Source organism: Galleria mellonella, unplaced genomic scaffold (genome assembly GCF_026898425.1).
Source record: "Galleria mellonella isolate WM207_F2 unplaced genomic scaffold, CSIRO_AGI_GalMel_v1 utg184, whole genome shotgun sequence".
Classification (NCBI taxonomy): domain Eukaryota; kingdom Metazoa; phylum Arthropoda; class Insecta; order Lepidoptera; family Pyralidae; genus Galleria; species Galleria mellonella.
Window position 1 is genome coordinate 7482364 of NW_026442025.1, and position 13595 is coordinate 7495958.

Genomic DNA, 13595 nt, shown 5'->3' on the forward strand with positions numbered 1-13595 from the left:
CACTCCTCTGCCCCCCGTGAGGGACGTTGACATAGTAATGGCTTGCGGCGGCACATCTATTGAAAGTACGTTTTGGCGCGAAACAATTCAGAGCCTTTATTTTACAAACATTTGCGTTCACGTATTCACCACTGGCTGACCTAAAGAACAGGTGGTTGAGATAATTTGTCATGACATGAAAGGAACGTTATCAGTGTTTTTTCATTATCGGAGATATAATAAAAAAAAATGGTGTCAGCCAGATATGTAAAAATATATATACATATATAGATATATACATAATAGAAAAAATATTATATTAATTAAAAATTACAATAATACAAAGACGATTACATATTGACCTCTCAAACAGGACATTGATTGCGTTTATTATACTTCAATTTTTCAACAATTCTTCAATTACCTTATACGCAAATATATTTTACACGCGTGTGAATTATGCTGTACACTAATTAGAATTAGGACTTATCCACATTACGAATAAACATACCGTTAATGCAATATCTTATGAAAAAAAAAAAAAAAAACTCTACTAATACATTGCACATTAACGGAGATTTTTTAAATTCTGTAATTACTAAAAAAAAAAAAAAAAAGAAACTGTACGCAGCGTCACACAATACGGAAAACGTCTCGCGTGGTAAAAGTTGGTAGTGTAACCACGTGCTAACTTAAATATAATTTGTAGAATTAGAAGACATCTGTTAATTACGCGAGCTTTTTTTATTTGAATTCTCCTTTTCCCCTTACTGAAATTTAATAAGATGTGGGATATTCCATCTCACCGTGAGATTATTATTACAATTATTTGATTATATGTATGATGTTAAGATAATAAATAGAGTAGAACATAGTACAAGTATATTTTATATTTATTTCACTTTATTTTCCATTGTTTCTGCCTACCCTAATGGGAGACAGGCGTGACAGATATGTATGTATGTATGTATGTATTCACTTTATTTTAAAACTTTAATTAACTAAACATGCTGTCTTCCCTACAAATCAGATTCGATATTTTTGCTAGACCCCCCCCCCCCCCCATATAACGTATTTAATAGACGTTTCTATAAGCAATAAAATACAATTTAAGGATCAACAAACTATTTACAGAACCAATATGGGAGTACCTAATTTTTATCGATTGTAAAAACAATAATTAGATTGGTTCAGAATTGGAGAACATTAAAAAAAAAGCAAATTGAGAATCACTTCATTGTAAAGTTATTATTAAGATAACAGTACAATTTCGTTTATATATTTATACGGTTGATATTATTAAATTATTTCCAACGTAAATTATTACAAGTATTACGAAACAGTACAGAGTTGTTTGCATCCGATGTTTCAACTGAGATTGTGGCTCCATCACATTCCTTCATTACATAATCATCATATTCATTACATGTGTATCAACAGAATTTAATAAAAAAAAAGTAAACTAGTTTTATTAATAATATCACAGAAATATCATTTTTTAATGAAATTAGTAACAAACCGAAACATTCAAAATATCATACGACTGTTAATTTGTATTACTATGACAGCACACTATCTTACAGTTGGGACGATTATTTGATTCCTTCTTTATTACATTCTGTTGAAATAAACTATAGTAATTTATCTTGACACATCTTTTTATCGGATTTAATCCTTTAGAAACAAAATTGACAAGGAATAATAGTATGTAATCAATAAATACAATAAGTATTTTATGTAAGTAGGACAAATATGCATTATGGCCCTGAATGCTTACCTTCGTTTATGGATATTTCAGAATACACTATGAAACCCACGATACCCCATCACCCTGTCCATTTTATTTTAGTTATTTTTTTCCAGAGCCGTAGCTACCCAAGTAAAGGGCAATAAAAGCCTTTATTAGGCGACTTCCAAAAAGCGAATAAATCTAATTTTTTGGGGCCCTTCATTTTAAGGCAGGGCATTGCCCCTCAATACCCCCCCCCCCCTGCTACGGCCATGGCACTATTATTTTGATAAAAAGACAAGCTATAAGACTATTTATTAAATAAGCGAAATACAATGTAACAATACATTGTCTAACCATAGTATACAGAATGTTACCATTTCCAATCTTTCATCGCACTTTTGACAGCTCTTTCGATATACAAAAAGACGTGTCGTTTGATTGACTGTTTAATCTATAATAAACAGTTGAACCGCTGTAAATATTATAAAGAGCATTATTCATAAAACATAAACCCTTCTTTAAACATATTTTAATTATTAGTGTCTTGTCATTTTCTTTCAAACTAAAAACTGCGATAATTATATTGTTCAAAAAAAAAAAAAAACAGACTTCAATTGTGGCAATATTAGTTATTTTAATAAAAATTCTATGAGACTAATCTGTAAGCACATATATGCTTTCAGATAAAAAAATAATTTTCCAAATCAGTTTACAACTGACGAAATTATAAGGTAACAAATATAAAAAAAAAAAAAACAACCGAATTGAGAATCTCTTTTTGAAGTCTGTTAAAAAAGATAACACTTTAATAGCTAAAATAGATTTAGTTAACATATATATTTTATGAATGAAGCATTAAATATTAAAGAAGTGTAAGCCGTTTATATTCTTTCTTTTGCTACATTGTTTTTCGTGTCTGGAACACGTACTGAAGGCCGCTGTCAAAAATTAAAAACTGGAAAGGATGTATTAGCGTGACACTTGTTATAATTAGGCACAAAACAGTTTAACTGTCTTTTATCTTGTTTGTTATCCGCTGGTAGCCAGCGTCTATCGCCAATATCATTGTTTCCCGCGTTTGCCGGGCGGTTTCTGAAGTTGAAAAGTGCTCGTGTCTGCTGATGGAGTGGTTCCGAAACTGGTGAGATTTAATGATGTATTTAATACCGGCTGGGGTTGCGGTTGCCAGCCTGGACCTGGCAAAAGTGAATATATTATGATAAATGTATGAATACGTCAGATTTTGCTAATATATATAATATATGTGAACATATACAAGAGGAAACATTTTCCGTTTGTAATGGATTAAATTTAAGAAAACAGATTTTAGAAAAATATTTTCACATATAGAAAACTATATTATAAGCGAGTAATATGGACATTAACATTAAAATTAAAAAAATAGGGATTTTCTACCTATATACCAGTGCAAAGCCGAGCAGGTCGCTAATAGGTAATATGTCAAATACATTAATAAACTAGTACAAAAGAAGGAAAACAACAAATATCCTATATCAAACTTCTTAGCTAGCGAGGCTTCTTAACCCTTAAATGCCTGAAGTTTCTAATTCGATACTAGGATTTCCATTGTTTCATTGTTAAATAAATTTAAATATTTTGATTACCGTAATGCCTAAAGTATCAAAAATGATGCCAAATGTTTTTTTTTTCAAAATAAACATATAAAAATATAGTTTTGATTTTTTTACTATTTTTCCCTATTAGTAAACACAGTAAAGGACATTTTTTTATTTGATTTAAAAAATCAGGCTTTTAAGGGTTAAAATATCATTCTCTTGAGAGGACAAATCAACAGTTATATTGCATGATTAATAGTTATTGAACATTAAAAGTGACACAAAACATATTACATATTAATACACCTTTATGTTAAATAATGTAACATAACTTACCACTTGTATCAGCTGCGGGGAATGGAGATAAAGTGTTACTGAGGTAATTGAATGGTGTCGGTCCAGCCAACTGTTGTATGTTACCTGTACATAAAAACGACACATAAGTATTAAATGGAAACTCTTCCAAATTGCATTTGACGATACGGTTCTTAGAAAACTGTATTTATAGTATAAAATATTTTAAAATGTTTTCATTGTATTTAAAAAGTAATCTAGACATTCTGTAATTGAACTATGTATAACATGTCTGTGTAACATGTACATATATAGTGAACATTGCACTATATATATATATATACATGAAATCCAATTTTCTTTTAATTATTGCTAAATTATTATATAGATATTAATTGTTTTCATTTAATTAAGTTTATTAATAATTGAATCATAGTTGACATTTAAAATGTCATGCGCATGCCTGTAGAGCTGAATACACCAAATGAATGCTATTATTAATACCTTTTGTAATACTGTATTCTGCAAATAAATGATTTCATTGTATTTACTGTCTACCTCAAGGAATAAAATGTGTTTTGCAGAAACTAGGGATAGGAGCTCCCCTGGAGTAGTAACTAATTATTATTATTATCTATATATTCAAACGAATCTAAATACGTTATCACTACTGTATACGAGATAAAACGAGACAGCGATATATGACATTTTGTTCTTTCTGATGTCTATACTAACTATAAATTTAAAATAGTACATGCGGTTTTAATAGATATGATACGCAATAACAATAATAGATCGAAACACCATTATAAGCAAAATATGTGTTAGCAAGATCGGAAATATTTTTTGTTTTGCTCTGCATACTGCTTTTATTTTTGGATAACTCAATTTATTCGCCACATCAAAAGTATTATGTTTAAATTGTTCATTTCAATTAAATAGCTATATCACAATTATATGTTGTGAATAAGGCGGTACATTCTTTGTTTATTTGGTCAATGACGTCATTCTATTGGTATTTCATAATGCATTCCCTTATAGCATTTCTATGGCACTCTCTTCCTACTATACTAACGAAAACAATTTATCACAGTACCTAAAGCAGCTCTAGGATCGGACAGGACGGCACTACCAAAGCTCACATCGGTCATGTTGCTCGTTTTGGTCTTCTTTCTGGACCCTTCGGCATCTTTCAATATTTGATCGAGGCTGTTATTGGCTGTAACAAAATAATTTTATATTTCATTAGATCATATGACTATTAAATGATATATAAATAACAATGTACACCACTTCAAACTTTATATATTATATATGAAGCGTTGAAGAACATGCACACTTACAAACATTTAACTTTTTTTTTTATTTAAATTCATGTAATCTATGATATGTCATAATATAAAGAAATAATATTTTATAGTAAAATACTAAAAAACAGCTGATGTTATATTCCTATTAATATTCTACCGCGACGCACGAAATCAGCTGTGTGAAGTCAACAACACAAGTGTATATATCCCACGTGGCATGCAGAACAGTACGTTGTAAAATTTCAAATACATTGCGCGGCATTAAGTAAATATCGTTAATTATATGGCTGTGGTGCAGATGGCAGATTGCAGTGCATTCATGCCTGGAACCAATCCCTTCCACCCTGTATAATATATAGTATTTTCTTCCCTTAATATTTTATTATAATATAATATAGACAATACTCACGTGATGGTGTTTCGAATACATTTGTTGGATCTTTTAAGATGTACTTGCGAAGGTTGAGATATTGTTCTTTTTGTGCCTCCACCTGTGTGTGCACTGCTTGTAATCGCCCAGCCAAGGCCACGAGCGATTCATGCATACGTCGGATTCCTAATGTCAATTCTGAAATGTAAAATGTCAATGTAATATAAAAAATTAAATTCTCTGTAAGGACAGAGGGAGACTTTGTACAAAAGTCGATTGCTTGGGTACCTCTGTCCCATTCGTGTTTCAACCCTGCCTGCGCTAACGGAATACGCTGGCGGAGCACCAGTGAAAGGTGATCAATGAGAATGAGCATAGGCCAGTTAGCCCATCTTGACGAATTCAAAAGAAATTAACTATGATAGTTTCCAGGGAGAACCGAGAGGATGTCGACCTGGCTGGGTATATTGCTAGCAATGGGATTCTTAGTGTCCATCACTAACAATCCCTTTTCCCCCAGTATACTGCGTTCATGTATTGCCATACACACTCCTTTTTAAAAAGCCGGCAGCACACTTGCAATGCCTCTAGTGTTGCGGGTTATCATAAGCGGCGGTGGTCACTTACCATCAGCCGCATGCTGGTTTGCCTCGTTTTATAAACAAAATACAGTACTGTTAAAGTTACTTATTTGTCATAAACTTTACCTTGCTCTGTAAGTAGTTTAGGCGACGACTGCATTTGTTTGTCGGCCACATCCATTTGTCGCCTGAACGTTAACAGTTGCTGTTCCAACTCCGATATCAGCTCCTTCACGTAAATAGGCGGCGGGGTACTTTCCAACTCTATACCTGGAGATGATGGATTATTGTAATTATGTATACTGCAATAATATAATGAGTGATTTATCATTACTTTTTACTTATACATTAGTCAAAGCTGAATATTAAGAAACCTGTTATATTATTAATATACAACTGACAAATAAGAAAGTTAGTCTAGAAAAGTTACATATCTGTCTAAGGTACGTTTCGTCAACCGATTCCCACAAGATAAAGTGACGAAAGGAAAAAGAGGTATACAGTTGTGTCTTAGGATTGTAATTTATGATAATGTACAGAGGTGACCAATGTTCACTGAACATTGTTCAGCAGAGAGCAACGGTAAATTGAAATGGTAATAATGCCGCCTTTTCTGTGGCGAGGATAAAATTTTCCGCTATAGTCACAACAGCATCTTTTATTGTGACGAGAATTCATCTAAAGTTATTTTAATGAAATGAAAATTCAGGCCACACCAGCAACATACTGGCTGTGAACCAGTGATTGAATATTGATCGGATAAAGTCAGGTTATCATGATGAATTCACCAGGAATTAACCACGATGGTTTCCAGGAAAGACCACTTGGATTCCACCTAACATATACACCATACTGATAGCAATAAGGACTAACTTCCACATGATTAACAATCACACAATGCCACATGGTGTGAGAGATGGGATAGTAGTAATGTAAACTACCAGTGCCATTAGTAACAATGTACTCTCTCAGGTCGACCTCCATGCGTTCCTCCCTGGAAACCATTGTACTGTATCCCAAGTGTATTCATAATAATGGGCTAACTGACCTACCTTTTCATGGAGAAAAGGGTTTTGATTCTCACCTATCATCCTTCACTGGTGCCTCGTTAGAGTATACCGTTAGCGTAGGCGGGGTTATAATTCAATTATCATCCATTAAGAAATATATGTGTGGCATACAGGGTTGGAGACTTTCCGATGACAGTATAGTTTTTCTCTTAAAAGCGATTACGATGGCAGTTCTAAGTCTAGAGTGATATGAATATGCCTAAGATTGGTGACTTACCAGCAGCGGCGGCAGCGGCAGCGTCTTCGGCAGCAGCGAGCGCGGCGGCGGCGGAAGACCTGAGGCGGCGCGAGTGTGCCCGTCCCCGCGCTACTTCGCCACCTAACGACAACGCTAGCCGCAAAGTCGCCTCCGCCTCGCGAGAAACCTGCCACGGGGTTAAGAGCGTTCGTATATCAAATTCCAGTAAAATAAATAAAAAAAAAATGAAGTATATGAAGTATATTACATATGAAGTATATTAATTTAATGTATTTTTAAATAGCCATTTTTATGATTCAGCCGCCCAGTTCAGAACGCAATATCCGGCGAGAAGAACAGCAGCTGTTGCATTTTAATTTTTATACATATTTTTAGAGGGTCTGCCTAATTTTAAACCAATATTAATTGTTCTGATTTTGACAAAAATTTGTACAGAACCACTGCGAGATTACAAAATATAAAGAAATATATTGAACCTCATAACTGCTCCCTATATTTAGAGTCTAATGATAAAATTATTTTAATTCAGACATACCTTGTGCAATGGTTTGATTGAAACACGCATGACTTCAGAGCTGAGTGACTTTTGTTTCTTCACAAATTCCTTGAAGGAGTCCACTGTGGTAGATATTTCATTTGGAAGCTTTGTTTGCTTTGGTGGCTCGGCTAGAAATAAATGTTAAAAGTAATATTAATTTTTGTAAGATAAATATAAAATAAGGAAATATCATATATAGCGTTTATTAATATTATAAATTGTGAAAGTAAAGAAAAATTTTTGAAAATTTGTTAAAGCATTAAAAAAATGCTGTAAGAGCCTATCGAATATTCATGAAATTTGGCATGGATCATTTAGAATGGAGAAGGTTGGCTATTGTTATATACATGGGCAATATATCTGTAACGCGAACAAAGTCATACAATTAATATGAAAAAATATGAGTCCTAAAATACTATAAGTGTACTTACTTTTTGCATCTGTGGTAGCACCAGTTCCCACACCAGTACTGGCTGGTGTCACACCGCCTAAACCAAAACTTGGTGTAGCTGTGTAGAACATAAAAGAAATTTTTAATTACACATTATAAAAAAAGATAGATATGTATGTATTATAAAAAAAAAATATTATAGGAGACGAGAATGAATGCGATCATTTAGATAAATTATGGCAATCTAGCTGAATTATCTTGATGTTTCGAGATCTCACGAGTAGACTAATGTGGTGCTGTTAATTGGTAGAAACGCAGAGACATTTCAGGTTAACCTAAATGATCGCATTAAATCCTGCCTCTTATAAAATTTATAATATGAAGCCCAAAAGTCTAAAAGTTTAATTTATGTGAATTGTAAATAATACGTTTAGATTTTTCGAGACTACATTCGATTCAATAGAATATAACAGAATTACATATAGAGTATTATATTATATAAGAATAATATATGAGAGATTTGCTATTAATAAATAACTTTTGTTATATATTTTGTAAGTTTGGTATTTACATGCTTAATTTTCAGGTAACTTGACATCTTTGAAGCAAACATTCAAGTATATTCTGAGCAGAAAATAGTAATTTTATGAACACTATGACTGGACTTTACATTGTAATGTCTCTAAATTACCAGTATCCATAATAATGTCCATATTATACTAATCATCATATCAGCCATTAACCATTATATAAGCCTCCCTCTATGGGGAGATGATTTACATATATACATTATACTAATACAAGATTTGTGTATGTACATAAGTTATGCCATTTACCTGAAATTGATGGTTGTGTTCCAGTAACAGTTGTAGTACCCAATTTTGCACCTGTAAAATAAATAAAATTATAAAAACAATTTATATAAGACAAGTATAAATGTAAGCATCTATTCTACTAACTATTGATGATAATAATAACAACAATATTTATTTACAAAGACATATCAGTTACAATCAAAATTTTAACTGCTAGTCACTAACTAGATAGACCTAGGAGTATGAGTAGAGAGATTAATTAGTATTTATTTTCACTATAAATTTTTACAGTAATTAATTTCTAATTTTAATGCATATTAGTATTAAGTAATGCTTATGACTGAAATCTTCCAACAAAGCAATGAATAAATAAGTCAAACCAAATAAAAAATATCTTTTAAATAAACAATATTGAACTAAATGTTTACATTTTATGTCATATTACGATTTTATTATTTAAAATCTCACCACAAGATGGCGTCATAGTACGATATCGATCCCTTTTAGAACTCCTAAATTCGTACTTGTTAGCGGCACGCTTAATAGGACTTACTTCAAAGTTCGGTTTGGGAATGGTTTCTAGGCATGACATAGGTGCTATCATTTGGAAGGTCTGTGTGATTGGAATAATGGAGCTTGCGTATGGGGAACTCTGGTAGGGTTGCATTATACTGAAACTAAAAGAACCTATATAGAAGCCACTTTATTTTCACATTAGCCCCCCCTAGAATCATTTGCTTTTTCATTTCAGCCATTAACTGTCCATTGCTGAACATAAGCCTTCCTTCCACATAAGAGGAGTTTTGCCAGCAGTCGCCATGCTTGGCAGGTGGTTTAGCAACCTCAGTTAGGCTTTTAGAGATATTTTATGAGGGATGTTGCTACCCATCCTTCCACTATTAAGTTCTTTTAATCATCTCTTAGAACACTGGGACCACATGAACATTGATGGTGACAGTCTCCTAGAATAGTGGCAAACAAATCTATCAATTAAAATGCGAAAAAATCTTTAATTATAAAAAATTTAAACATCTAAGGTTACATGGAAGAGATCACTATTTAGCAATAAGATCACCCAATGTTGCCTTTTTACATTGTTTCTTGTAATTAAGATTTTTTTTTGTGTATATTCTTTTAACTTATGCAAGCAGCATTTTTCTTTTAGGGGAACAGTAAAGTTTTTCATTAATTAATCTAATAAACCTACCTAAAGTTAATCTCTGTTTGCAAGAAAGTGACAAAACACTTAAACAGTTCAAATAGATTTGCAGGTTTTGATTATTATGAATACGAAGGTAAGAAACCAGACTATGACTAGGAGAACAGATAGATTCTTTTGCCTCTTGTACAGGAGGGCAGGTTATGTAAGGTAGGTAGGAGAACTGTGTCAAAAACTTCTCTTATATATTCTTCTTATTTATTTATAGTTATATATATCCATTAGTTATATTCCTAAAGTATCAATAGTAGCACAGAGAAAACTGTTCTGCAATTTGAGTGACCTAAATTAAGTAACCAGGTTTATTATAACTTATTATAGGTAAGTAGTACTTACCCAAAAAGCTGGTAGAAGTGGTGGCAGTACTGGTCGATCCAAATAACCCTAAGCCTGTGCTCTGTGTTGTTGTTGTACCAAATCCAAAACCTCCTAAACCACCAAGACCCGTACTAGATGCTGCGGTGGTTGTGGTTCCAAATGACAGACCTGAAATAACAAATTCATTAATCATCATTAATGGAATTGCTTACTGTTAATACTATTAAAATGTTTAATACTACAACAGCTAAGTTTAAAAAGGCAAATGCCTTAATGACTTTGTTTTATTATAGGAGAATTCAAAATTGACATTTTTAATTGAATGCTATTTGTGTTTATGTATATTTTTGCGAATATATTCCATTTCTTTTCACAATTGCAAGGACTAACTTTCATGTTGGTCTCATACTAATTTTGAAACAATTGAATTTGGTACTTTTATTGTGAAACAAAGTTTAAATCAATCTGTGATTTATAATACAAAACTCAAAACATTGAAAAATCAACATGAAATTTATTGTAACAGGAACTCATATATTTAAAATTAGGGTACTCAGGAAAGAAATTTGGTGCATTATTGGTGCTACAATGTATTTTGTGCTGACCATATCTTTGTGCGATGGTTATGGGATATTTGTCATTCTATGTAAGTATAAAGAAACATGGTGGTATCTGAAATTAAAAATTGCAATTTCAAAACATGACAATTGTTGTGCCATATTTTACTCACATCATGAAGTAATCAGAAAAATTGGAAATGACTATGTCGTTATTTTTATATGAAGATCATATTCCAATCAGTAAAATGTAATTGAAAAAATTTCAAAGTGAGTGTGATTTCTTAATAATATTTCTATTTTAACACTTTGCTGACCAGTGATGAGTTAACTCATCTTTTCATATCCAAAGATTTCAACCATGACTGAATTTCCGGTCAGCAAAATGTTAATTTGTTAAATAGCTAGATGTATCATAATGAACATACCTGTAGCTGCTGAAGTGTTAGTTCCAGCTCCAAAGTTAAGGCCACCAGTACCAAGGCCAGTACCTAGATTGCTTGTAGTGCCAAATGCAGGGGTTGTTGTTGAACCTGAACAAAAGAATTGTCTTCATTTTGTGATACCAGGCAGAATTTTTTTGAAGTGAAACTGATAGTTCATCTGTTGGTAGACGGTAATGGTATAATGGTAACCAATTTATAGACATTAATACATCTATATCACATTAATGCTTATGATACTCCTCATTTCTCGTTATTCTTGAGAACTAAGGAGTTATCCAACCATCAAAATTATTTATATTGTATTTGCTATTTTTAATTTCTATGATAAGCAATTTTAAAACATTGTATAACTTTTATTCTATATTCTGTCTCTATTTTGTGTACTATGTTAAAATGTATGACACAATTAAATAAATGGGAAAAAACCATATAAGTTCTCTGGAGGATAAATTGGGCTAAGACAGTTGACAGAATAAAAAGATGTCTTTCCGAGATAAGTTTACTTTCGTTACATTGTTTGTAATTGTAATTATTAATGTATGTTTTAGTGCAATAAAGAATATATGCATATATAAATTACTTTTTTTTATAATAAATCTAACCTGTATTCTGGTTCAGAGCTATAAGCAGCTGCTTTGTAGGATATGTTATGATGTATAGTCATATCTACCCAATATTAGGCTAACTTTATTATTATGTTGGTACTATTTATTTACCCCTTTATTCATAAAAATGTCAAACATGTCACAAATCTATTTTAGATATTGATATTTCTTATCTATCCAATCTGCAATATAGTGATAAAACACTCCAGTAGTGAAAAATGATTTGTAGTTTTAACTTTCATGAAAAAAAATAATAATGACTCTTTCAAATTATCGCTTATGTGTTTTTTTTTTCAGTTCTCCATCTTTACAATTATCACTGTAATCATATAGTAAATTAAAAAAAAAATTATTTACCAAATGTAGGAGCAGATGTGGCACCAAATGTTGCCCCAAAACTTGGAGCCGCTGTTGTAGCTCCAAATGCAGGTGTGGTTGTTGCACCAAATGTAGGAGCTGCCGAGCTAGTTCCGAAAGCAGGTGTCGCTGAGGTACCAAATGCAGGGGCAGTCGAAGTTGCCCCGAAAGCAGGGGTCGTCGAGGTGGCGCCAAACGCTGGTGTAGCAGCAGCGCCAAAAGCAGGCGTTCCAGTACCGAAAGCGGGTGCTGATGTCGCAGGGGTACCAAACAAACCGGTAGACGGTTGGGTCGTGGCAGTAAGACCAAATCCTGGAGTAGCTGGCCTATGTATAAACAATACAATTCATAAGGTTGCACTTTTGAGGTTATATTTATGAAATATTTTCACTTTTTTAAAAAGGACGGTGTCTGTATTAAAAAAAAGTTTATACGCTATTTAAAACAGACCTCATATTATTAGTAGTTATATAAAAAAGGTTTTCTTTAGACTTTAACTTACTTTGCAGCATAATTAAAACCCCCAGTGAGTCCCGAAGTGGCTGGGGCACTTGACGGCGTTCCAAAAGAAAAAGACATTTTAAACACTTTTTATAACAAAGCTAAAACATACATTGTTACTAAAAACAGAGTATGAGTTTAAATTTTAAACTGAAATACCAGTTATTTTTATGTTATTCAGTCTTTCTATTTCTTTGGTGGCTTGTCTAACCTATCTCACTCGCACAAATTCAGTGTTACCAAAATACCAACTCGGGCTCGAACGAAAATCCGGTACGTATTTCAAGTACTATTTTTTTTTGTATTTTAGTTACATGTTTATGCTCTTTTATTTTAAATAAAACACATATTAAAAATGTTGACAACAAATACCTACAGGACGGATTAACGATTCTACCAGTTTATTTGTAAATATTAACATTGCGGTCGATTCTGAGGCACCATCACTTGAAATTTCTGTTAGCCTAATATTTTATTGAATAATTTCGCGAAACTGTTTTATGGACCATTCAAAATCTAAATTTTTAGTAATTTTGCCTAAAATATAGTAGAAATTTAATTCACATTAATTCTTAAAATAAAAAAAATAATTGCGATATCAAATTGAAATTCTAATTTTAGAGATAGATGTGAACAAATGGTGCTTCAAAATCGACGCCATTGTAATTATTTATGTTGACTTTATTCACTTTTCAAAATCGAAGATGTCTGACTAATTTGAACTCAACAAGAGCTC

At 32.3% G+C, this 13595-nt stretch overlaps 1 protein-coding gene across 1 annotated transcript; it reads right to left on the bottom strand.

The window, feature by feature from the left end:
• Nucleotides 1–511: 511 nt before the first annotated feature.
• Nucleotides 512–13105, bottom strand: LOC113512040 (nuclear pore complex protein Nup58-like). The gene is made up of 13 exons (XM_026895803.3): nt 12861–13105; nt 12359–12684; nt 11379–11483; nt 10412–10561; nt 8878–8928; nt 8082–8159; nt 7648–7778; nt 7131–7278; nt 5970–6113; nt 5302–5460; nt 4679–4801; nt 3625–3708; nt 512–2907 (listed from the first exon to the last, which is right to left on the bottom strand). The coding sequence occupies exons 1-13, from the start codon at nt 12935–12937 to the stop codon at nt 2774–2776; spliced, it is 1710 nt and encodes a 569-aa protein (XP_026751604.1). The 5' UTR covers nt 12938–13105; the 3' UTR covers nt 512–2773.
• Nucleotides 13106–13595: the final 490 nt, after the last annotated feature.